Raw genomic sequence first — 24922 nt, 5'->3', positions numbered from 1 at the left:
CTGGCTACGATGGGAAGTGTCCTGACCAATGGGTTTGGATCAAGCTCAAGTACAGATAAAGGCCTAGTCTGGCATTTGGATGAGATTGAGTCCCAAGAGAAGACCTGGTTTGGGTGTCTCAGACTGCTGGGCCCCTTGGCTGGACTTGAACTGTTTGGGCTAGACTGGACACCTGGGATAGGCCTGACCTGTGTGCCTGTGTCAGATGGGGATATTAGGCAGAGCCTCACCTGTGTTTGGAACTGCCTGAACTCGAATCCAGCCTGTGTGCTTGCATTAGACTGGACCTAGGCATCAAGACTGACCAGGATATTTGGTCAGACTGGGCTTCATGTCAAGTCTTATCCCACATTTGGGACAGATTGGGCACCAGGTAAGGGTCTGTCCTGTATTACTTGTTTCAAACTGTGTGTTCAGGGCAAATGATCGCCTGCATGACTTTATATAACTTCCAGTGGAGCTCCATATATCCAGGTATTTATTGGGGACTTTCTCAGGAGTCAGGGAGAAGAGGACAGAGAAACGAAACTAACGGATAAATAGGGAAAAACAATTTTATTATTGTATTGAAAACAGCATTCTAAGGATTCAAAAAGGAATAGTTTACCAACAGTGAACCCGCTGTTGAGCCTGTAATCCCAGGAAATTCCAGCCTGTCCCTCAGTACTGCCTGTTTATCTCTTGTTCCCAGAGGTCACAGCCCCAATCTCCCATATTGAGGAAGTTCACCCTGGCAGTTTCCCTTTCACTCTTGTATTTTGCAGCCTCTCTGGCTTCTCCCTAACTTCCCGGGCTAGTTCCTTTCCACAGAGCGTCTTTTCTATATGTTGCCGGATCTCTCTGGTCCTCACCCCATAAATGACTGGATTCAAGGCTCCTGGGAGCAGCAAATAGATGGCACTGAGGAGGTTCTGGACATCCTGAGACACAGTCTTGGCTACTCGGAAAACGATGGAAGTGGAGAGACCAGAGAGGTAGATGGTGAGGATGACCAGTAAGTGGGAGCCGCACGTGTGCAAGGCCTTGGCTCGAGCTCCCCTGGAAGATATCCAGAAGGCAGCGTAGATGATGCGGCTGTAGGAGGTCCCCAGCAAGGCTAGATCAAAGCTCACAGTGGCCAACCGCATGGCCAGCCCCAAATGGTTGTTGAAGGTCAAGTCTCCACAAGCTATACTCAGCAGTGCAATGTACTCGCAGGTGAAATGTCGGATCACTGCTGTCCGGCAAAATCGAGCTTGTGAGGTTAGCACCACCAAGGGCACTGCCACTCCCAGGCTCCGTGTCAGGGCAAAAAAGGCCAGCACACCCAGCAAGTGGGAGGTCATGAGGTCACTGTAGCGGAGTGGATGGCAGATGGCCACATAGCGGTCTAGGGCCATGGCCAGCAGGAGATTGTAGTCCAGAAGGAGAGTGAAGTAGATGAAGAACATCTGGGCCAGGCAGCCGTGCAGTGATATGGGGTTAGCATAATGCACAAAGCCCTCCAGCATTTTGGGCATCACTGCTGTAGCAGCACAGATGTTAACAGCCAGGAGCAGGGCAATGAGCACGTACATGGGCTGGTGCAGGCTCCGCTGGGCTGCCACTGTGTGGATGACCAGGGCATTCGCAGAGATGATGGTCACATAGAGGAAAGTAAGAGGCAGGACCAAGAAGGGCCTCCACTCGGACAATCCAGGAAAGCCCACCAGGAAGAAGTTGGTGTAGGAAACGTTGAATGTGCTGGTATTTCCATCCTCACCCATTGGCTTTGGCCCTGGGCTGGACCCAGAAGTGGGGATCAGAGACTGTTAGAACAAAACAGTCAGTGGAAGAAAACCTGCTTCTATTGCTATTTCGGGGCCTGAGGGGTTTGTGATGAAGATCCATCTCTTCGTGTATCTATGGCCATATCTTTGGCCACTCTTTGAGGGTATAGACAGGTATTGTGTCAGGTGTAATGGGAGCTACAAAGATGAACAAGACATTCTTTGTCTTCAGGGAGCTCTTAGCTTATGTACATGAGGTGTAAACTTACAAGATACTGTTTACTGGGACTTCCCTGGTGGTCCATTGGCTAAGACTGAGCTTCCAATGCAGGGGGCCCAAGTTTGATCCCTGGTCTGGGAACTAGCTGTCACAGAGAACTCAGACCACGGCGGCACATTTTTGGGGGCTCCAAAATCACTGCAGATGGTGATTGCAGCCAAAAGACGCTTACTCCTTGGAAGGAAAGTTATGGCCAACCTAGATAGCATATTAAAAAGCAGAGACATTACTTTGCCAACAAAGATCTGTCTAGTCAATGCTATGGTTTTTCCAGTGGTCATGTATGGATGAGAGTTGGACTGTGAAGAAAGCTGAGCACCTTAGAATGGATGCTTTTGAACTGTGGTGTTGGAGAAGACTCTTGAGAGTCCCTTGGACTGCAAGGAGATCCAACCAGTCCATCCTAAAGGAGATCAGTCCTGGGTGTTCATTGGAAGGACTGATGTTGAAGCTGAAACTCCAATACTTTGGCCACCTCATGTGAAGAGTTGACTCGTTGGAAAAGACCCTGATGCGGGGAAGGACTGAGGGCAGGAAGAGAAGGGGACGACAGAGGATGAGATGGTTGGATGGCATCACCAACTCGATGGACATGAGTTTGAGTGGACTCCGGGAGTTGGTGATGGACAGGGAGGCCTGGCGTGCTGCGATTCATGGGGTCGCAAAGAGTCAGACACGACCGAGCGACTGAACTGAACTGTGAACTAGATCCCATATACCACAACTAAGACTTAGTATTGCTGCTACTGCTAAGTCGCTTCAGTCGTGTCCGACTCTGTGCGACTCCATAGATGGAAGCCCACCAGGCTCCCCCATCCCTGGGATTCTCCAGGCAAGAACACGAGTGGGTTGCCATTTCCTTCTCCAATGCATGAAAGTGGAAAGTGAAAGTGAAGTCGCTCAGTCGTGTCTGACTCTTAGCGACCCCATGGACTGCAGCCTATCAGGCTCCTCTGTCCATGGGATTTTCCATGCAAGAGTACTGGAGTGGGGTGCCATTGCCTTCTCCAAAGACTTAGTACAACCAAATAAAATAAATTTTTTAAAAAGATACTCTTTCTGTGATATTCCTGATATTTGATCACTGAGTAAAAAGGTCCGGAGGAAAGTAGGTATGGTGTAGGAGAGAAGAAAAAGGAGTGATGGCCTAGAGGCACTAAAAAGGATGCAGAAGATTCTTGATTAGGAGGAAGAAAAGTATATGAGGAATCTTTGGTCTAAGAAACCTGGTAAGGATCAAGTAGGGGTTTTTTGGGAGTGAGGAAACTACCAGGCTCCTCTGTCCATGGGATTCTCTAGGCAAGAATACTGGAGTGGGTTGCCATGCCCTTCTCCAGGGGATCTTCCCAACCCAGGGATCGAATCCACATCTCTTAACATCTCCTGCATTGGCAACTGGGTTCTTTACCACTAGCGCCACCTGGGAAGCCCCCACATTTGGTCTAAGAAACCTGGGAATGACCATGTAGGGGTTTATTGGGAGTGAAGAACCCAGTGAGAAATAATGGTCTCACTTTTGTGCTTGGGGTACACTCTGTGCCAAGGATAGAGGAAGCTGCTGAGCAGAACTTCTGTCTTCTTGGACACAAAGCACAGGCCACAGAGACTTATCTTTTCCTAAGACCCTCTCGACTGGCTGAGGGGCCTCTTGCCTGGGCTTGCCCCCAGTGGATAATGCTGGCTTTCCTTTCAGAATGTGAGTTCTGGGAGAGCAGGAGTAACAGCACACTTCTGTTGTGTTCTCTGGAGCTCCAAGCACAGAGCCACCATAGGCACAGAGGAGGTGTTGGAACACTGCTTCTTGAGTAGGTGAGTGAGGAAAAGGGAGAAGGTGGTAAGAAGCTAGTCAGCTGGGCTCTGAAGAGCAGCAATTTCAAAGCTTTGGCCTGGTTTTTGTATAATTAGGATAATAAAAGATGTGTGATTCAGTACTGGGCCCACATCTTACCCAGATTCTTGGGGAATCTTAGGAGCACCATTTGGTGGTGGTAGGTGTGATGATAAGAGGAATTAACATTGATACACATAAAAATAGCTGACACCTATTGGACATTTACGTTATGCCAGGTAGTGTTCTAAATGCTTTCATGTATTAATTTTTTCAATCTTCTTAATTTTACTGAAAAAGAAAGTGAGGCACAGAGAGATTAAGTCTAGTTCTACAGCCGTTAAATTGCAGACCTGGATTTGAAGTCAGACAGACTCCGGAGTGCATGTTCTTAACAACATCAGGATGACCAACTTGTCCTGCTGTGCCTGAGGCGTTCCTGGTGTTAGAGCTGAACATGTGGGATCCTGGGAAAGTTTTCAGGCAAACCAGGCAGTTCATCATTTTACTATTATCACTAGTAAACTTGAAGATTAGAGAAGCCTCATAAATTGTAGAGCTTCCCTGGTGGCTCAGTGGTAAAGAATCCACCTACCAATGCAGAAGACACAAGAGACTCAGATTTGATCCCTGTGTCAGGAAGATCCCCTGGAGTAGGAAATGACAACCCACTCCAGTATTCTTCCCTGGGAAATCCCATGGACAGAGGAGCCTGGCGGGTACAGTCCATGGCGTCACAAGTCAGACATGACTTAGTGACTAAACAACAATAACAACATACCTTATAGAGCAGCCAGGAAGAAATACTCTTCCTTCTTGGAGGTTTGAATATAGTGTCTCTGAAAATCAGTATTCATACTGGTGTTACTATAGCCACCCTCTGAATACTCAGAAGAGTACAGAGGAACATCCCTAAGTTCACAGGGAGCCCTCTATAGGAAGCGGATTTGGAATTCCAGGGCCCACCCTGGAATGTGTTTCTGGAACTCTTAGAGCATTGTTTTAGACAGAATAACTCAGATTTTGGGAAATGGACTTCTGTTGTGGTTGGGCCAGACAACACTTGTGGGGAGGTGGTAAAAATCCTACAGGGAGTTCTGTTGAAGATGGTCCAGTGGGGTGGAATTGAGAATCTGAGAGCAAAGGAGGTGAGAAGTGACCTGTGATAGAATAAAGGGGTGAGGAGGAAAATGCAACCTGGAGGAGCAGTAGCCAAGAAGACGTTCAGGGACCTGTGCTCCTTCTTCCCAAATGCCGCAGGGTGGTCATCCTTAAGGGGGAGAAAAGGCTGGCGTGGGCTGCCCACAAACCTCTCACCTTTTACAGGGGTGGTCTATCTCCATCATGTGAACTATAATTTGCTCTTCTGTTTTGTATCTTAAGACTACTTAAGTAAACTAATAAAAGAGCTTCTTTGACACTGGGCCCCAAAGCATCCAGTAAAGGAAAGATAGAATAACCACCTCCTCAAGGAGGGGCAGAAGGGATGAAAAAGATTGAAAGATGAGATCAGTTTACTGTCTAATGAAGGTCTTAAAAGAGATAAAGAGATGTTTCCAGAGACAGATCAATCAGACTTAAGAACCAACTGGAAGTGGAGAGAGACAGAGGAATCAACAATAATTAGAAGGTTTCTTTTTGTTTTTTCAGCTATGATGACAACATTGAAGCTGCTAAAATCTGAGGAAGGAGCAACAGGGTTGGGGTGTTGGGAGGTACAGTTAATAAACACATTTGGATGTCATGAAAACTCACAAATGAAGAGATGTCCAGTTGTCAACAACTGGAAATGAGAGTGAAGTGCTTAGAGGAAGGACTGAAGCTAGAGATGGGGATGGTAATTCTATTAAGGGCATGAGATAGAATCCTGAGGGGCAGACAGAATAACAGGTGTCAGTGAAGGAGACAAAAAGAATATAGGGATGGAGTGAGAGCCAGGAGCAAACGGGATTCTGGAAACCAGAGGGGGAAAGGTTCTGCTGCTTTGGAGGCTTCACGGTAAAGAATAGCTCAGTCAGAATCTGCCTGCAATGTAAGAGACCCTGGATTGATTTCTGGGTTGGGAAGATCCACTTAAGAAGGGATAAGCTACCCACTCCAGTATTCTTGGGCTTCCCCTGTGGTTCAGCTGGTAAAGAATCTGCCTGCAATGCAGGAGACCTGGGTTCGATCCCTGGGTTGGGAAGATCCCCTGGAGAAGGGAAAGGCTACCCACTCCAGTATTCAGGTTGGACACGACCGTGGTCTTCCCTCATAGCTCAGTTGGTATAAAATCTGTTTGCAGTACAGGAGTCTGCTGGCGATGCAGGAGACTGGGGTTCGATTCCTGGGTCTGGAAGATCCCCTGGAGAAGGAAATGGCAACCCACTCCAGTATTCTTGCCTGGAAAATCCCATGGCCGGAGGAACCTGGTGGGCTACAGTCCATGGGGCCGCAAGAGTCAGACACGACTTAGGGACTAAACCACCACACAGAGGCAAAAGACCAACACAGCTAAATCACCCTGCAAGGCTTATTGTTCTGAGTAGCAGGGAAGGGAACAGGTAAGAGGGCTGAGATGAAGAGGCCAAACATCATGTGCTTTTTGCAGAAAGAAGCATGGCTCCTGTGCTGTGAGAGTCACCACTGTAGACAAGAGCTCCTTGAACTCCCCCCTCCCCACACATGGGCTACTGTGCTCATCTTTCTTTCTTCCTCTGTTCGCAGGAAGAGTCCCAGTAAAAGAGATGTCTCTCTTTTCTCTCCCCACTCCCTCTTTTTATTTTTTCCTACACCATGCAGCTTGTGGGATCTTAGTTCCCCTATCAAGGATTGAACCCAAGCCCTCTGCACTGTAAGCATGGAGTCTTAACCCCTGACCTTCCAGGGAAGTCCTTCTCCTCTCTTTTGTCCTCAGGGTATCTTCCACTTCTCCCCTTCTTACCCCTTGAGTATGGAGTTCAAGTCTGTCTGGTGAAAATAAACTCTTCCATAACTTCATTCAGCCCTCAAACTTTCAATCTTTCTCCTCACCAATGAAGCCAAGACCCTGGACATGCCTTTATCATGCAAGAATCACCGAATTGCTGATCAGGCTCCCCACTAGACTGAAGGTGTTGCCAGTTGGGCAACCGTGTCTTACTCCTCTCTCCTGTCTGTCCCAGTGCCCGGCATAGAGCCCACTGCAGAGTACCTGCTCAGGGAGTGTTGTGTTGCAAGAATACCTAACGCACCAAAGAATTTTAATAAACATTCTCATGTACAACTAACTTAGAGTAGCCCTTTGAGGTTGAATGAATAAATGAGTGAATGAATGAAAAACAAACACCAGCAGAGATTCCAAGTGATTTGCTTAGTCCCACCTAGCAAGAAGAGCCAGGCCTCAAATCTAGGTCTTCTTGGACTCTTCTGTCTGTACCACAGTTCCTCCCTCGCATCCACACATGAGATAGCATTGGACAGGCTCTAAGCAGTCTTAGCCTCAGCAACAATACTATGAGTTAGAATTTATTGAGTACTTACTGCACACCGGGCATGGTTTCAAAGGTTTTTCCATTTGGAATAATATTCAAGCAACCCTAAGAGATGAATACTATTTATTAACCCAGTTTACAGATGAAAATACTGAGGCTAAAAGACAATAACTAATTTTCTTAAAGTATCATAGATGTTAAATCATAGCTGGGATGTGATGGACATTTGCCAATGGTGAAGCTCAATGCCAATCTCAGGCTTACCTGCCTCAAATCCCCCATAAGTCCCCTGTCTTCTCACGCCCAACCTCACTGGCAGCTGTAGAACACTCCTGTTGGGTGGTGGCCTGCTATGGCTTTGGTATCACCTCTGAAAAAGTAAGGCCTGAGGTCTGTGCCCAACTCCAAGGCACTGCTCTATGAGGCTGAGGGGAGGGATGGGTAAGTAGACCTCTGGCTCCAGGGGATTCCCAGTGGAGGGCGAGATTCCCAGTGGGTAAGCATTTCCAGGGACTCAAAGGAGAAAGCAATGAGACACCCAGGAAAATTGAAGGAAGACCCCAGGGAGAGAGGCTGCGTGGAGATGATGGTGTACTAACATTTTTATTTCTATGGCTTTAGTTTTTTCTCACACAGAGGTCACATCTGCAGAGGGGTTCCCCCACTTTACAGATAAACCATTAGAGACTCAGAGAGACTAGGTCAGGGTTCAGGGAAGCTTCCATCCCAGGGGATTAACAGACTGGGGATGACTGACTGGGATGACCTGGGGCTCCGTTGAGGGGAAGGAGCTCCTGCAATCTGGGGGTCAGCCAAAGGCAGGAAGGGGCATTTGGGTGACAGTGAAAAGTGGTGTGTGTGCATGTACACATATGTGTGTGCATGAGTGCCTGAGCATGTACTCACACACTGAGATTGGTGAGGCCATTTCCCAGAATGGGTGGCTGAGGGGCTTGGGTGGGAGATGACTTTGGCGTGGGTTGTACTGTGAGCAGAGGCAGGGGTGGCTCCTTCAGGGAGGCATCACCAGTTTGTCCTCTGGAATTTGAAAGCAGTAGCGCTGGAAAATTCTTTTTCTCTTTTTCTACCTTCTTTGGAGTAACTATCTTTCATGATTTCATTTTATCTTCGTTGTTGGCTTACAAGCTGTGCCTTTTAGTGGTTGCCTTAGGATTTGTAGTACACATCTTTAACTTCCCATAACCTACTTTTAACTAGTATTATGCCGCTTCAACGAAGAGTACGAGATCCCTGCAGCAAGAGTCTTCCATTGCCCCTCTTCCATTGTTTGTGTTATTGTTGTCATTTGCTTTATTTATGCATAAATTATAAACTTCACCACATATTTGTATATATTTTGGGCTTTATACAGTTCGTTATGTTCTAAAGAGATTTAGAAAAATTAGAAAAAATTAATATTTATTTGCAAAATTCATTAATGTTGTATGTGACTATAGTTTATTGCTAGTATCCAGTGTGTAAATGTACCATAACATATTTACATAATCCATTGCTGAGGAACATTTATGTTGTTTCTGTTTTTTCCTAATTAGGGATAAGGCCAGTATAAATAGTTCTGTATATGTATTTTGATGCTCATGTTCCTGAGGAAATTTCCTGGGTCAAAGGGCATGCATAAATATTTTTGATTTTACTGGAATATGGAAAATTGTCTTCCAAAGTAGTTGTACCAATCTCAGTAGTAGTGCATGAGTTTCCACTGCCATCTGTGGAGAAATTGTTTTAATACATACACAAATCTATTATGTCTACACAATAGATATTATGAGATTGTACAGTGCACAGTCTGAACATCTGAATATGAGAGGCTGGAGATAAATACCTTTTGTCTTTTCTTTTTTCTTTTCCCTGGGAGCCAGTATAGACAAAAAACCTATACTCAAAAACCTACACCCGTAAGGACATTCTGAGGTCAATTCTGAGGTCAAACAAGAGACCTGAGCTCTGAAGTATCACCACTTTTTAAAAATCTTATTCATGAGATGATAGTCTTGACAGCCATTTTGTACCATTTTGTGCAGTTTAGTCATGCCACTAGCCCCAGTCACAGTTGATAAACCATAAATCAAATATTGACCAAGCTAGTGCAATCAGAAAACTTTCTCCCAGAATGAAGAAAAGAGAGTCAATTTTTGTATTATGTAGATGGTTATGTATAGGGCACCCAAAAATCCAGTCTCCAGAGAGAGAGAGAGAGATTGTAGAAAAAAAATAAATCACAATCTTAGAGGACAGATGAGCAAAGGAAAACAGAGAATCTTAGTCATTTTCCTGGTTATTGGTTCCTTCCAGAAATTTCTTCAAGTCAAGCTGCACTCCAGTCTTTTGGTTCCTTAGACAGCACTTTCTTTTTAGAATTCCCCAATTTGTGTTAGTACTGGTTTGCTTTGGTATGTAGGCATTTGCAACAACGTAAGTGTGAAATCCGTAAGGGCAGTGAGTTTTGTTGGTTTGGTTCACTACTATGCCTTTTAGCATCTAAAATAATTTTGCACCTAGAACTCTCTCAATAAGTAGCTGTAATTTGAATTGAAGAGCAACATAAATAAACATCTACACAAGTCTCATAGAATTGTCCCTTACTTCAAGGGGAGGAGGTTCTTGTTAGATTACAACAGGGATAAGAAAAAAAAGTATAAGATTCTATGAACTCTAAGATAAAGCAATTAATTTTTTAAAAGTCTAAGCCGATCAGTGAGGGCTTTACTGATGTGGCATTTGGGCTAAATGTTGAAGGATGTCATAAAAATAAACAATAGTGGGACTTCCCTGGTGGTCCAGTGGTTAGGAATCTACCTGCCAAAGCAGGGGACACTGGTTCGATCCCTACTCTGGGAAGATTCCACAAGCCATGGGGCAACTAAGCCCATGCACTTTAACTACTGAGTCCATACTCTAGAGCACATGATCTGCAACAAAAAACATCACTGCTAACTAGAAGCCTGCACACAGCAACTAGAGAGCAGCCCTCTGCTGGCTGCAACTAGAGAAGGCCCACATGTAGCAACAAAGACCCAGTGAAGACAAAAACAAAATTAAGATAAAATAAAAGAAAAAAATAAACAGTAGTGATTCAGGTTGGAGAAAATCTGAAATTTAGAAAAGATTTAGATGAGGGAAGACTTTCCTAATGTGAAAATTAGAAAGAGGAAACAGAACATGAGGATTCCCAGAGATGTAAAGAAAGATAATGAATGTATTCTGGATGCTTAAAGAATTACCTTTATAATTGACAGTTTCTGTGGGAGTCTCACTATGGGTGAGACTAGAGAGAACTAGGTAGTAGATCGCATCACTAGGTCTTATAATCATACTTAGGAAGTTATCAATATTCACACAAAAGCACCTGGGACCCATGAAAATCATGTCACTCTTCATGGTAACTCTCAACCTCTCCAAATTGTGCTATGTTTGTATCCTGAACACTTGACCTCTTGCCTGCTTTCGAATGACAGATAAGTAAGTAGCTTATATTTAAAATTTTCAGTCCATTATTTTTCTCATGGTATATTGCTTTGTTGATTTCTTCCTCTATAACAAATAAAAACCCCATACTCACTCTGACTTCAGAGGCCTGTATTCATACCAGCTCTGCTGTGCTGAAGCTAACTGGCTAGTCCTACTTTGTACTGTTCTTTCCCATTAGGAGAAGGGGCTAAATGCACTGGAAATAGTTGGAATATATAATAGCAAATGATTAGTTTTTTATTGATGGAGGCTGTAGAAGTACTTAATTTTCTAGGACATAGGACACCTGACTTATTTTTATCCTTCTTCTGTGGAAGATTCCAAGTCTAGCTGTGGATGTGAAATAGTTCTCAATCTACAAAAATGATCTTGTTCCCAATCTAATGCAGCCTGGTGTGACTTCAGTGCCTTTGAAAATGATGACACACATGGTATACAACTACCATGCCAAGTCAGCCAAATTATCATTGTCCTTTTGCAATATCTCTGTGGAAACTCTAATTTAGCTAAGAAATCAAGTTTATTTAACTGAAATGTTATTTTTTGCATTAAAAAAAAAACTATAAAATACATTTGTGGTGGTTTTAGTCTCTAAGTCATGTTTGACTCTTGCCACCCCACGGGCTGCAGTCCACCAGGCTCCTCTGTCTGTGGGATTTTCCAGGCAAGAATACTGGAGTGGGTTGCCATTTCCTTCTCCAGGGGATCTTCTGGATCCAGGAATTGAACTCCGGTCTCCTGCATTGCAAGTGGATTCCACCGTTGCAAACAAATTCATACATTTAGTTTCTGTTTTAAATACATGTGTTAGAGTGAGACATTTCATTCTGCCTTAAATTATAAATAACTAACATTTGAATTCTGAAATAGTGTGGACAAATACCTTTTCATATACTTATTTTCTGTAGTGACTGTCAAATCTTCTATCTATGTTACCTTCTGATAAGCTAGGTTATCTGTCTTTTTCTTACTGATTTGTAGATATTCTTTATATTTTCTGGATACTAGTTCTTTGTTGGATAAAGGTATTGTAAATATCTTCCCCAAATCTGTGGCTTGCTTTTTCACTTACTTATGGCATCTTTTGATTGAGACTGTGTCTAGACGTGTCTTACATCTCTCTACTTCTCTTTATCCCTGTGTCTCTACTCAGGTCCAGGCTACCTTTGTCTCTGGTGTCACAGCCTCCAGGCTTGTCTCCCTCTAATCCACACTCTACTGTGACTGCAGAGTGACCATTGTGAATCACAAGTGTGGTTTTGCCACTTCCTTGCTTCAGGCTCTTCAGTGGCTGCCTGGAGTAAAAACTCAAACTCCTTATCATGACAGATAAGGCCTTTTATCATCTGGCCTCTACTTATCCACCCGCTGACCCACCCTCACTTCCCACCAGACCCTGATGCTCCCTCTGTGGGGGCTGCTATGGAGTTTCTGGTCTCTCTGCATGACTCTATGGCTCACCATGCTGTTCCTCTGGCCTAGAGTGCCTTTTTTCTTTCCATCTCCTTCCTCTCCAGCAAACACCTTACCTTAACCTTCAAACACAAGCCAGATTCACCTTCTCTGTGAAGTGTTCCGTGTCAGTGATGGCCCTTCCTATATGTTTCCACAGAATTTTGTTCATAAAGCTATTACTGACCATTACATGCCTTTACAGCTTGCTAGATTGGGACCTCTTTCAGGGAAGAAATCAATTTTTTTCTTTCTTTTCAAGTGTGTGGCTAACATGACGTATGTATACTAGATGTCTGGTGAATGAATGAGTGTACAAATGAAAATTACATGCAGAAAGAAGGGAAGAAAATTGAGAAGCCAGTGACAGAAACTTATTTTGAAGTTGGTTACTGTGGAACTCTGGATGAATAGCCAGTTTTCAGAATATTCCTAGAAGATTCTCAAAGACTGTAGACAGCCAAAGCCAACCTACAGCAGGGCTGGATCACTTGCACATTTTATCTACGTGATAGTGAGAGTGATTAGGGCCTACAAGTCATGGAGAGTCAGGCAGGAAGCTCCCTATGTGAGGGTGGGGGCTGGAGCTTCTCACTGGAGACCTGGTGTTATGCCCGTTGGAAGACAGTTGCCAGGTGCTGCCTGATTTCCTTGGTCCTGGCCCCGTAGATGATGGGATTGACCAGACATGGAAGGAGCAGGTAGAAGGCACTGAGCAGGTTGTGCACATCCTGGGAGGCAGTGCGGGCCACGCGGTAGACGATGGATGAGGACATGGTGGACGAGTAGACGGTAAAGATGACCAGCAGGTGGGAGCCACAGGTGTTTAGGGCCTTGGAACGTGCTCTGCCTGATGAAATTCGAAAGGCAGCATGGATGATGCGGGAGTAGGAGGCTCCTAGCAACAGCATGTCCAGGACTCTGTTGAAGATGCGGACAGTGAGCCCCACAGTCTTGTTTAGGGAGATATCCCCACAGGAGAGCTTCATCAGGGCCATGTGCTCACAGGCAAAGTGGTGGATCACGTCTGAGCGGCAGAAACGAACCCTGGAGGCCAGCCCCACCACTGGAGCAACGATGCCAGTGCTCCTGGTGGCTGCTGCCCCCACCAGGCCAGCCAGCAACTGACGTGTCACTATCTCTGGGTAGCGGAGAGGATAGCAGATGGCGACATAGCGGTCCAGGGCCATGACCAGGAGGATGTTGCAGTCAAAGACAATGAGGAAGTAGATGCAGAACATCTGGACCAGACAGCGAGCCAGGGAGATGCGGCTGAATCGGGAGGAGAAGCTGAGCAGCATGGCAGGCACCACGGTGGTGGCGGCACAGATGTTGACAGCCAGGAGCAGGGCTATGAGTAGGTACATGGGCTGGTGCAGGCCCCTCTGGGCCACCACCATGTGGATGACCAGGGTGTTGGCAGAGATGATCACCAGGTAGATGCTGAGGAAGGGCAGCACCAGGAGGGCTCGGGACTCCTTCAGCCCTGGGAAGCCCAGCAGGACGAAGCTGGTATAGGACAGGTTGGAGCTGCCGTTGGTCCATGATGACATCTTCCCTGAGGAGTGGGATGGCTCTGGGGAGAAAAGAGGAGCAGGAAGCCTGGTTTCTGCATCCATGAGGGCTTGCCCCAGCTTTCCTAGGCTTTGCTCTTCATGAATCTCCAATATCCCTAGAGAAAAAAACGACAGACTAAAGCTCATTATTTAATGAGATATGCATCTGTGGATAAATCTTTGCATTTCAAATAAATTCTTCAGGGTAGTTATTAGATGTAGAATTATTGTATCATAATAATATGAACATTTATGAAGGGGCAAGTAGATTTCCAAGAAAGTTGTCAGTCTTGTCACTGGTGCTAGTACTAAATTGCCTTGAGTAAAAAAAATTATTTTAATACTTTGATGGTTGAAAAGTACTATCTCATTTTAACTTTCATGCTGTCTTTTAGTTGTGGCATGTGGGATTTAGTTCCCACATGTGAATTTTCTACTCCTATCTTTTGCCCATGTACTACTAGGGATTGTTTCTCTTAGCAGTTTAAATATTAAAACCATTGTTTCCCCTTTTATCCATTGAAACAGATTTTCCAAATCTTGTTAGTATTGTTTTAAAAATATTTATTTGTTTATTCAGGTTATGCTGGGTCTTAGTTGCTGCACATGGTGTCTTTAGTTGTGGCTGTGGGATTTAGTTCCCTGACCAGGGATTGAACCTGGGACCACTGCATTGGGAGTGTAGAGTCTTAGCCTCTGGACCACCAGGGAAGTCTCTTGTTAGTATTTTTATCTTATTTATGATATTAAGGCAAAGAGTTTTAAATTTATAAAATTAAATCTCTCGACACCTCTTTGTGAGTTCTTTTCTTGGTTTATTAGAATGATCTTCATTCAAAGATCAAAAAGATAGTATACTATATTTTGTTCTTCTTTAAAGCATGGCTTAATTTTTTTAATTAAGTTTTGATATACATGCAATTCACTTTGCTGTGTGACATTAAGTCATGATCTAACTTGATATTTTTCTCCGAGGTAGCTAAATAATCGTTCTTATTTCATTTCCTACAGTGCTTTGTGTTGTAATCTTTGTCCTGGATTAAGTCCTTACATGTGAAGTGGTTGTTTTACAGGTAGTGATATTCTGTTTGTTCTTGGGCCAATGCCATGCTATTTTTTATTTTTAAAATTTATTTATTAATTTTTAAAATTGTACCGTGCTATTTAAATAATAAAGCTCTATTGAGATATAATTCACACACACACACACATTGACATGTACACTTCAATGGTTTTTAGTAAATTCACAGAGTTGTACAACTATTACCACAATCAGTGTTGTCATCACCCCAAATAGAAACCTGGTACCCCTATTTTCCCCCAACCCCCTCAGCCCTATGTAACCAATCACTAATCTGCTTTCTGAATCAGTGAATGTGCCTACTTTGAACAATTGATATTAATGGAATCATACAATATGTACTCTTTTATGGCTGTTTTTTCTCATTTAGCATAATGTTTTTAAGGTTCATCCATGCTATAGCATGTATCAGTATGCCATTCTTTTTTAATGGCTGAATAATATTCCACAGTATGGCTATATCACATTTTATTGATCCACTCATCAGCTGATAGACATTTGGGCCATTTCCACATTTGGGGTATTATGAATAAAGCTCTCTGAACACTCATGTACAAGCTTTTGTGTAAACATATGTTTTCATTTCTCTTGGAAATACCTAGGAGTGGAATTGTGGAACCACCACAGCTGAGGAACTACCAGATTGTTTTCCAAGGCAGCTGCACGATTTTAAATTCACACCAACAATGGATGCTGCTGCAGCTGCTAAGTCGTGTCAGTCGTGTCCGACTCTGTGTGACCCCAAAGACAGCAGCCCACCAGGCTCCCCCATCCCTGAGATTCTCCAGGCAAGAATACTGGAGTGGGTTGCCATGCCCTTCTCCAGGGGATCTTCCTGACCTGGGGATCAAACCCAGGTCTCCTACACTGCAGGCAGATTCTTTACTGTTTGAACCACATGCGGCTGCTGCTGCTGCTAAGTCACTTAAGTTGTGTCCGACTCTGTGCGACCCCATAGACGGCAGCCCACCAGGCTATCCTCATCCCTGGGATTCTCCAGGCAAGAACACTGGAATGGGTTGCCATTTCCTTCTCTAATGCATGAAAGTGAAAAGTGAAAGTGAAGTCACTCAGTCGTGTCCGACTCTTAGTGACCCCATGGACTGCAGCCTACCAGGCTCCTCCGTCCATGGGATTTTCCAGGCAAGAGTACTGGAGTGGGTCGCCAGTGCCTTCTCCGAACAATGGATGAGCTTTCCATTTTCTCCATATCCTCGCTAATACTTATTATCTGTCTTTATTATTCTAGCTATCCTAGTGGTTTTGATTTGTGTTTTTCTTTTACTTTTTGTTTTGGCTTTGTGGTGCAGCATGTGAGACCTTAATTGCCTGATCAGGGATCCAACCAGCCCCTCTTGCTTTTAAAGCTGCTGCTGCTGCTAAGTCACTTCAGTCGTGTCCGACTCTATGCGACCCCATAGACGGCAGCCCACCAGGCTCCTCTGTCCCTGGGATTCTCCACGCAAGAACACTGGAATGGGTTGCCATTTACAGAGTCTTAATCACTGGACCAAGGAAAATCCTGATTTGTGTTTTTCTGAGTGTTGACGGTGTTGAGCATCTTTTCATGTGTATATTGGCCATTTGTATTTTTTTAAGAAGTGTCTATTCAAATTCTTTGCCCATTTTTAATTGAGTTGTATTTTATTACTAAGTTGTAAGAGAGTACTGTATTTTATTGATTACTATAACTTCATCATTTAATTTCTAATAAAACTTATCTCTACAAGTACTTTTGTTAAATTTTTTTTGTTATTCTCGTTTCATCCTCCCAACCTTTATAATCATTTTGCCAATTTCTAAGAATAATCTCATTGTGCATTTTAAAAATTGGAATTTCATTAAACCTATGAATTAATCTGCAGAGGACTGATAATCTTGACAATATTCAGTCTTTCCATCTAGTATCAAGTATGGTGTTCTAAGGCTTCAAGTCTTTATGTTTCTCAGCAATTTTCTGTTATTTGTATAGGTCTGTGATGGCAGGAATTCTGTTCACTTCACTCACATTTATATTCCAGGAACCTAATATAAAACCTGACATATAGGAGACAGTAAGTATTGGTTGAATAATGAATGGGTCTCACATATTTCTTGTTAAGTTTATTGTTAAAATCCTAGGTATTTTGCAATTTGTTATCATTGCGAATATAATAATTTTCTATTGTATTTTTTGAGTTGGCAACAATCTTATATAGAAGTTTACTGATTTTGTCCATTTATCTTATATACTGCTACTTAAAAAATTCCTTTATTAAAAAAAAATTCCTTTATTAGTTAAAAACATTTCAGTTGATTTTATTGGGTATTTAAGGGAGAATTAGGCTTCCCAGGTGGTGCTAGTGGTAAGGAATTGGCCTGCCAATTCAGGAGATGCAAGAGACGCGGGTTCCATCTCAGGGTCAGGAAGATCTGCTGGAGAAGAAATGGCAACCCACTCCAGTATTATTGCCTGGGACAGAGGAGCCTTGTGGGCAACAGTCCATGGGGTCAGAAAGAGTCAAACACGATTGAGCGACTGGACACACACACACAAGGGAGAATTATTTTTTTCTTTAAAAAAAATAATAATTGGACTTTCATTTCTAGTTTTACATCTTATTTCAGAAACCAGAACTTCTAGAATAATGTTACAAAGTAATGATAAGAAAAGGTGTATTTATTTTCCCTCAGTTTTATTAAAGCTTCTGTTTCTATGTTAAATATGATGTTGCTTGTTGGTTTGAGATAGGTATTATTTTCATGTTAATGAAGTATCTTCTTGCTGCTAGTTTTTAATAATGAAAAAAATTGAGTCTGTATTTAATGTTTTCAAATGCTTTTTTTGCATCAATAATAATGGGCCAATGCTTTTAAAATCTGACCCATTGACAAGTAGATAAAATACACAGTGATTATATTTTTAAATACTACTGAAATTGATTTGCTAGTATTTTATTTAGAATAGATCTATAGGGTTTTTTTGGTAACTATCTTTATCTCTTTATGAGGTTTTGGTATCACAGTTACACCAGCTTCATGATGAATTGATTCAGTTTCCTTTTTAAATTCTATTTCTAAAATAGTTTTTATAACACAGCAATTATTCATTCCTTGAGTTTGGGGGGAAAAAAAATCTCACGAATAAAGCAATTTGGGCACAGAATTTTTTGGATGATAGTTATTTAGTAACATGTTCTGATTTCTTTTATGGCAATCAATCTACTCAGGTTTTTAATCTCTTCTTAAGTAAACTTGGAAAATTACATTCTTCTGGTGATTTGCCCATTTCACAAAGAATTTAAAATTTATTAGCATAGACTCCTACAGGGTGATTTGCATTTCAGTAGGGTGATTATATACCCTAACCCAAAGAATGAACCTGTAAATCGGTGATATTTTGAATCACACTCATGTAGCTCATGTTGTTATTGTTCACTCAGTCATGTCCAACTCTTTGCGAACCCATGGACTGCAGCACGCCAGGCTCCCCCGTCCTTCACCATCTCCAAAGCTCTTGTAGCTCATCTCAAATCACACTATGGAGTAAGAACTGTCATCCTTTAGGGTGTGTGTGACAACAAATATAAAGACTCATTGAAATACTCAGTGACACACACTAGGATGCATGAACACACCCTCTTCTGGAGATATGGCTCCACATAGACTGAATCTCATAACAGAGGCTCCTATTCTCACTGCTGATTGCACTCACTGCTGGGCAACTGCCTCATTAACGTCAAAACGCAGAAGGTGAGGATTAGAGTCTCAGAAATGAAGGCCATCAGAAAGGGAAGATTTTCTGTTTGCATCCAAGGGACTTAAAAGGAAGATGGGAACTGCCAACCTCCCAGTACCTGGGGGCAGTGATCTCTAACTATCCAGTCCTGGGCAGATGGGCCCCTCCTCCCATCCCCTTTCTGGGCCTCTGTGACCTAAAAAAACATCGAGAATTGTGAATTCACAGCCATACACAGCGGAAGCCTATAGGGCTCATCTTGTGCATTGTTCACCTCCTTCCCTGATATGAGTGCCCTTAGCCTGCACGGCTGCACATCAAGATGCTTCCTACTGTATCTCAGGCCATTGGTCCCATGAGTGGGTGGTTCACCCAATCGTCAGGCCTGAAACTTCTCTTTGTGTAGTGTAACCCCCCTGGTCCCAGCTGTGTCCTCTGTTAACTGAGGGATAGTTTTCTTCTTGAGGTTGCTTTGATAGGAAGGAGCAGAGGAAAAACGAACATGTTTTTGAGGCCCTACCATGGTCTGTTTTCTGTTTTGTACTCTCATGTACAGTTTCCACCTCATTTAGTAGCCACAGTGTCTAGTAGGCAGTTTTTACAATTGACAGTCAGATGTATGAAGCCATCCTTCCTTTTTCCATTCCATATATTTTGTGATGTTTATCACGTACCAGGCGCTCTGTTAGGCACGGGTGCTTCGTGGGTGTATTAGATGTGATTTCAGTGCCCAAGAAGCTTGGAGTCCAATAAGGGGAGAAGCAGAGAGCTGTGGAGCCCAGAAAGATGTCTAACTCAGCCTCTGGGGCAGGGAAAGCTCTCCAGAAGAGAGGTCATCTAACCTGAGAGCTGGAATTTGGTTGGTAAGGGGGCAGTGGGGTGCAAATAGCCTAATGAAAACAAGCCCAGAATGGGTGGGGGTGGGATTAGAATTCCAAAGCCCAGCTGCCTCTCATAGGCACCACACCTCAAGGGAGACAGCTGGGCTTGGTGAGAGTCCTGTGGAAGAAAATGATAAGAAAAAAGAAGATGGCAGAGTAGAAATGAGAGGATGAATTAAACACCGGCTGATTTTCCACTATTGATGAGACTCAGTTTGAAAAGATTAGGTTCAGAAAAGGGTTCCCTTTGGGGACTTCCCTGACGGTCCAGTGGTTAAGAATCTGCCTTCCAATGCAGAAGACGCAGGTTTGATCTCTGGTGGGGGCAGGCAACTAAGATCCAATATGCCGGGGGGCAACTAAGCCCACGTGTGCTGCAACTCCTGATCCCCCAGGCCAGGACTACAGAGCCCACGAGCTCTGGAGCCCACACGCCATATCTAGAGGGAAACCTGCATGCTGCAATAAAGATCCCGCCTGCTTTAACTAAGACCCCACGCAGCCCAAAGTAGATTAATAAATTAAAAAGAAAACAACTGATTTTCTGGGGGAATCAGAAAAAGAAAAGGATTTCCTTCTGAGAAGACCTGGAGCTGGAGAGGGGGGACGTTGGTGTGGACTGGGGCTAGTTGTGTGATTGTCCAGAGACAGGCGATGACAGCCAGGGGTGTGAGTCCCAGCTGGCCTCCTTCCTTGTGCCAGCCCTGCTTGTCCCCACTCCTGTCACCCTCTCCCTGGTCAGAGCCTCTAGTGAAGACCCCACAGCCCCCCTGGGCTGCCCCCAGAGGTGATACTCACCCAGCACAGTTGGGCAGAAGCGGAGAGAAGCAGTGGGGCTCCCACAGTGCAACTATATGTACCCCTACTCCTCTCCCCAGGAGCCCAGGCTCTGGCTCAGCCAATGGGCAGTACCCTCTGACTACTCCCTGGTGTCCGAGGGCCTCCACGGGGCCAGCTTGGAGCCTGGTCTCCTGACATCCAGGTCAGGCCCTTCCTATTAATCTGGGCTGCCCATGGTCCCTGCTCTGGAGCTAAGAGGTATAACTCACCACAAACAGGGAAAATTCTGTCCTCACACCCCAAATTCAGGCTGCAGCCTGCCCCAGGGTGGCTCTGCCAAAGCAGGTCAGGGAGTGGATGCAGGATGCTGGTCAGTCCGGCAAGCAGGCTCTACGTGTCAGTGATGGGGAGTCAAGAGTCTAAAGAAGCGCAACTTGTTCTGAGCACCTATTATGTGCTCATAGTAGGTTTTTTAAAGGATAGGTGGTACTTAGATGATGCTTATGGGAGAAAGGGAGGAGCTGGTAGCAGGAGAAGAGGTTGTAAGAGGGCCTGCTAAAGTAAGGAGATTATACCGCATTTAGAAGTGGGCCATGTAGAGTTAGAGACTTGAGGGCACCTAGCCAAGGTCACTCAGCAGACCTGTGGCGATGCTGGGCTGGGTCATCTGACCCAGATATGGCTCTTTCCACCTCACCTCATCTCTGGTCTCGGCTCTGGTCCAGTCAGGGAAGGCTTCATGCAGGAGGGGACATTTGAACCAGACCTGGAAGGTCTGGAAGCCGCCACAGAGGCAGAGAGGAGGAGGGAACGGTGATGACGGTGGGCATGGTTGATCCCAAACCTCAGACATGGGGGCGAGGGCCGGAGCTGATCAGGAGGTGTGGTCTGGAGCCCAGGAGCATCTCCCCTGACCTGGGCTTGTTTCACCACTATAGGGTGGAGCTGGCAGCAGGGCAGTCAGAGGTGGCCAGAGGGTGGGGGGCAGTCAGGGCTGGGGGGCTCTCAGAGCAGTGGGGGCCCTCTAAATCCAGCTCACCTCCAGGCCCAGGTGGGAGGTTTGCCAAGAGGAGGGGTTCCTCACAGGAGTGGACCTCCCGTGCCCCCCAACTTGGGCTCTCCTGTCGCCTCATTGGGGCTCCCCCATTTGTCCATGACTCTCCTGAGGGGCAGGGCCCAGGCCTGAGGCAGGAGCCCAGGGAATTCTGTCTCCCCAGGACTGGCAGCTCCTGCAGGACGCAGAGTCGGGTCAGCACACACTGCGTGCTATCTGAGCGGCCCTGTCTGAGCTGTTTGCTCGCTATTCTTGAGCCTTTGTATTAGTGTCCAAGGGCTGCCATACAAACTGCCGCTAACTGGAAACTGCCTTAAAACAGTGGAAACCTGTCCCCCTCCGGTTCTGGAGGGCAGAGGTCTTAAGCCAGGTATGTGCAGGGCCGTGCTTCTGGTGTTTCCTCGGCTTGTTCTCCCAGCTCTGCCTTCGTCTTCACATGGTCTTCTCGTCTGTCTTCATCAGGACATTTGCGGTTGGATCGGGGCCCACCTGGGTAATCTGGGATGATCTCATATGAAGATCCTTAAGCTAATCACATCTGCAAAGACTCTTTTCCCAAATAATGTCACGTTCATAGGTTCCAAGGGTTAGGGCTTACGCCTTTTTGGAGGCCACCATTCAACCTATGACAGCCTCCATATGTGGGGTTCAAAAGAACGAGAGAGGAACATTGAGGGTGGCCTTGGCCTGGGCAGGCTCTGGGTGCAGAGGGGTGCAGCAAGGGAGGGGTGTGTGTGACACCCAGGATGGGGGAAGCCAGATGCCCTCAGGGAGACTTTCTGGTCTGAAGCAGCTACTCAGAAAGGTGAGAACTCAGCTCTGTGTGTGGAGCAGGGCTAAGCCACAAAGGCTTCCTGGAGGAGATGAGCTTCCAGCCTTGGCTTAGAAAAGAGAGACCAGCTGGCGGGAGGGGGTGGGGAGTAGGGTGAGCAGTACAGGCTGAGGAGGTACCACAAGCATCCTTTCCACCTGGGGAGCTCCCATTACACCCCCTCTTAGGTCTGGACTTTTTAGGGCGGGCTTGGGGTCCCCTTCAGCCTGGGACACCCACCTGTGGGGACAACAGTGAGTGACAGGGTGCGATGTTGCATCTGCAGCCTTGGAGGAGGGGGGGTTCCAAGGGAACAGGAGCACCTCTGGGGCCCTGCACCTGGTCACCAGGATGCCACACCAGGGGCAGCACAACGTGACCTCCCCTGACCCCACTACTCCCCACCCTCCTGTGCCCTGCCGGTTCCTGCTCTCCATCCGCTTTCTCAGGAAGTTCACCTCACAGCCCCGGTCAGTTACAGGACATCGCCCTGCTTGTCCCGCTCCCTCACTCCCCTTCATCTGTTCCGTCCCAAGTCTGGCCAATTCCACCTGCAGTCTCCTCTCCGCTCTGACTCCTGAAGCCTATTCGCAGGTCTCCTCTAAGTTTCATGCTTGACCTAGCTCCACCACCCCCTCCAGTCCCACTCCAGCACTGCTGCCAGAAGGATCATTTGAGAAAGCAGACCTGGCCTCGTCACCCTGGCCAAGGTTCCCTGCGGAGACTCGGGACCATCAGCCTGGTAAAGTCCAGGCTTCTTCGTTGGCTTTCAAAGAACTCACCCCCACCCCTCCCGGAGGGGCCAGCGCCCTCCAGCAAGGACAAACTGCTTGCACCTTGGTGCCCACCCCTCTGCCGGGCCTGTCCTTCCTTTCCTAAGCGTCATTTGGGCTGCTATCTAGTCTGGGCTTGCTCTAGGCCCTCAGGTGCCACCTGCTGCAGGAAGCCCTCCCTGACTGCTCTTGCCCTAGTTGCTTTGAGTTTCTGCAGTGTGAGGAGTCACGAGCCTGGGACTTACACTGTATCCCATTGTGAAGGCCAGTCTGACCTGGCACCCCTAGTAGCCTCCCATCTCCCACCCAGGACTCTGCAGCACTTGTCCACGGTCTCTACTCCCTCCCACCTTCTTGGGGCCCCCATGGCACTCTGGCCCTAAACTCTCCAGATTTCTCTCCTAGTGGAGGGGGTCAGGGTTCCCCATACCTCTCCCGTGAGACTTGGAGCCCCATCACCCTGACCTGTGAAAGCATGCTGGTGGCTCCAGTGGGCTCCCTTTGAATGGTGGGAGCATCCTGCACATGAGATACTTGGGGAGGAGTCTGTCTAGGCTGCATCGCCCACTCTGGGCAGGGCTCCTTGAAACTTCTAACCTGAGTATTTCTCCCACACCCCAAATGTGACACCAGCACATGGGCACCCAGGGCCTTGGCCTGTGGGCACCAATGGGAGATGGAGGCAGTGTGGTGAAGCAAGTCCAGAAGCTTGAGATCTGACACAGGTGCCAGCCTGTGCCCTTGAGCTTGCTTCCCCTTCCATGAAAGGTAGGTGCTGGACTGGGTGACCTCTCATGGCCTTTCCCCTCCTAGATCAAACTTCTGATGTTCCTAACAAGCTTCAAGTGATTACAGTTTAGAAAGTTTTTTTAAAAAAATTATTTTATTGAAGTATAGTTGATTCACAGTATTGTGCTAATTTCTGATTACAACAAAGTGATTCAGGTATATGCATACATATATATATATATTCATTTATTTTCTAATTGAAAAATGTTATTTTATTTTATTAAAATTTCTGTTTTATATTGGAATATAGTTGATTAACAATGTTGTGTTAGTTTCAGGTGTGCACCAAAGTGATTCAGTTATACATATACCTGTATCTACTCTTTTTCACTGACTCAAAGGACATGAGTTTGAGCAAACTCCAGGAGATAGTGAAGGACAGGGAAGCCTGGCATGCTGCAGTCCATGGGGTTGCCGAGAGTCGGACATGACTTAGTGGCTGAACAATGACAACTTTTTTGAATTCTTTTCCCATTTAAGTTATTACAGAATATTGAGCAGTTTTCCCCTGTGCTATAAGCAGGTCCTTATTGGCTATCCATTTTATTTAAAAATTTATTTATTTATTTATTTATTTTTGGCTGTACTGGGTCTTCATTGCTGTGCAGGCTTTTCTCTAGTTGTGGCAAGTGGGGGCTACTCTCTAGTGCGGTGCACAGGCTTCTCACTGCGGCGGCGTCTCTTGTTGCAGGGCATGGGCTCTAGGGCAGCTGGGCTCAGAAGTTGAGGCACGTGGGCTAAGTCGTGGCTCAGGGGCTTAGTTGTTCTGCGGCATTCAGGATCTTCCTGGATCAGGGATCAAACCTGTGTCTGACTTACTTCACTTAGTGTGATAATATGATAATCTCCAAGTTGATCCATGTTGCTGCAAATTGCATTATTCTTTTAAATTAATGGCTGGATAATATTCCATTGTATATATGTACCACATCTTTATCTGTTCCTCTGTCAGTGGGCATTTAGGTTGCTTCCATGTCTTGGCTATTGTAAACAGTGCTGCAGTGAATATTGGGAACATGTATCCTTTTGAGCAATGTTTTTCTCCAGAGATATGCCCAGGAGTGGGATTGCTGGATCCTGGTAGCTCTCTGTATTCTTAGTTTTTTGAGGAAACTCTGTAGCTTTTTGTGTAATGGCTGCACCAATTTACATTCTCAGTAACAATGTAGGAGGGTTCTCCTTTCTCCACACCCTCTCCGGCATTTGTTATTTGTGGACTTTTAAGTGATG

The 24922-nt window shown here is 45.5% G+C and overlaps 2 protein-coding genes and 1 non-coding gene across 7 annotated transcripts; all 3 read right to left on the bottom strand.

The window, feature by feature from the left end:
- Nucleotides 1-536: 536 nt before the first annotated feature.
- LOC145525737 (olfactory receptor 52E8-like) lies at nucleotides 537-11971 on the bottom strand. 5 transcript variants are annotated; one of them, XR_014068382.1, is made up of 3 exons: nucleotides 11681-11948; nucleotides 8215-8691; nucleotides 7414-7678 (listed from the first exon to the last, which is right to left on the bottom strand). XR_014068382.1 is itself a non-coding variant. In XM_081539262.1 (2 exons), exon 2 carries the CDS (start codon nucleotides 1743-1745, stop codon nucleotides 726-728), a length of 1020 nt encoding a protein of 339 aa, XP_081395388.1. In that variant the 5' UTR covers nucleotides 1746-1761; nucleotides 11870-11962; the 3' UTR covers nucleotides 537-725. The 5 variants fall into 5 exon arrangements, 1 of the variants encoding a protein (XP_081395388.1); XR_014068381.1 differs by lacking the exon at nucleotides 7414-7678 and adding an exon at nucleotides 10889-10993 and having other exon boundaries at nucleotides 7887-8691; nucleotides 11681-11971; XR_014068380.1 differs by lacking the exon at nucleotides 7414-7678 and adding an exon at nucleotides 10889-10993 and having other exon boundaries at nucleotides 7887-8691; nucleotides 11870-11971.
- Nucleotides 11972-12601: 630 nt separating this feature from the next.
- Nucleotides 12602-20664, bottom strand: LOC145525738 (olfactory receptor 52K1-like). The gene is made up of 2 exons (XM_081539263.1): nucleotides 20535-20664; nucleotides 12602-13921 (listed from the first exon to the last, which is right to left on the bottom strand). Exon 2 carries the CDS (start codon nucleotides 13866-13868, stop codon nucleotides 12858-12860), a length of 1011 nt encoding a protein of 336 aa, XP_081395389.1. The 5' UTR covers nucleotides 13869-13921; nucleotides 20535-20664; the 3' UTR covers nucleotides 12602-12857.
- TRNAG-CCC (transfer RNA glycine (anticodon CCC)) lies at nucleotides 14444-14516 on the bottom strand. The gene has a single exon. It is a non-coding gene; the product is annotated as a tRNA-Gly (tRNA).
- Nucleotides 20665-24922: the final 4258 nt, after the last annotated feature.

The sequence above is a fragment of the Giraffa tippelskirchi genome, chromosome 11 (assembly GCF_054371585.1).
Source record: "Giraffa tippelskirchi isolate mGirTip1 chromosome 11, T2T-mGirTip1v1.2.pri, whole genome shotgun sequence".
Classification (NCBI taxonomy): domain Eukaryota; kingdom Metazoa; phylum Chordata; class Mammalia; order Artiodactyla; family Giraffidae; genus Giraffa; species Giraffa tippelskirchi.
This window is presented reverse-complemented; position numbering and strand designations above follow the sequence as displayed.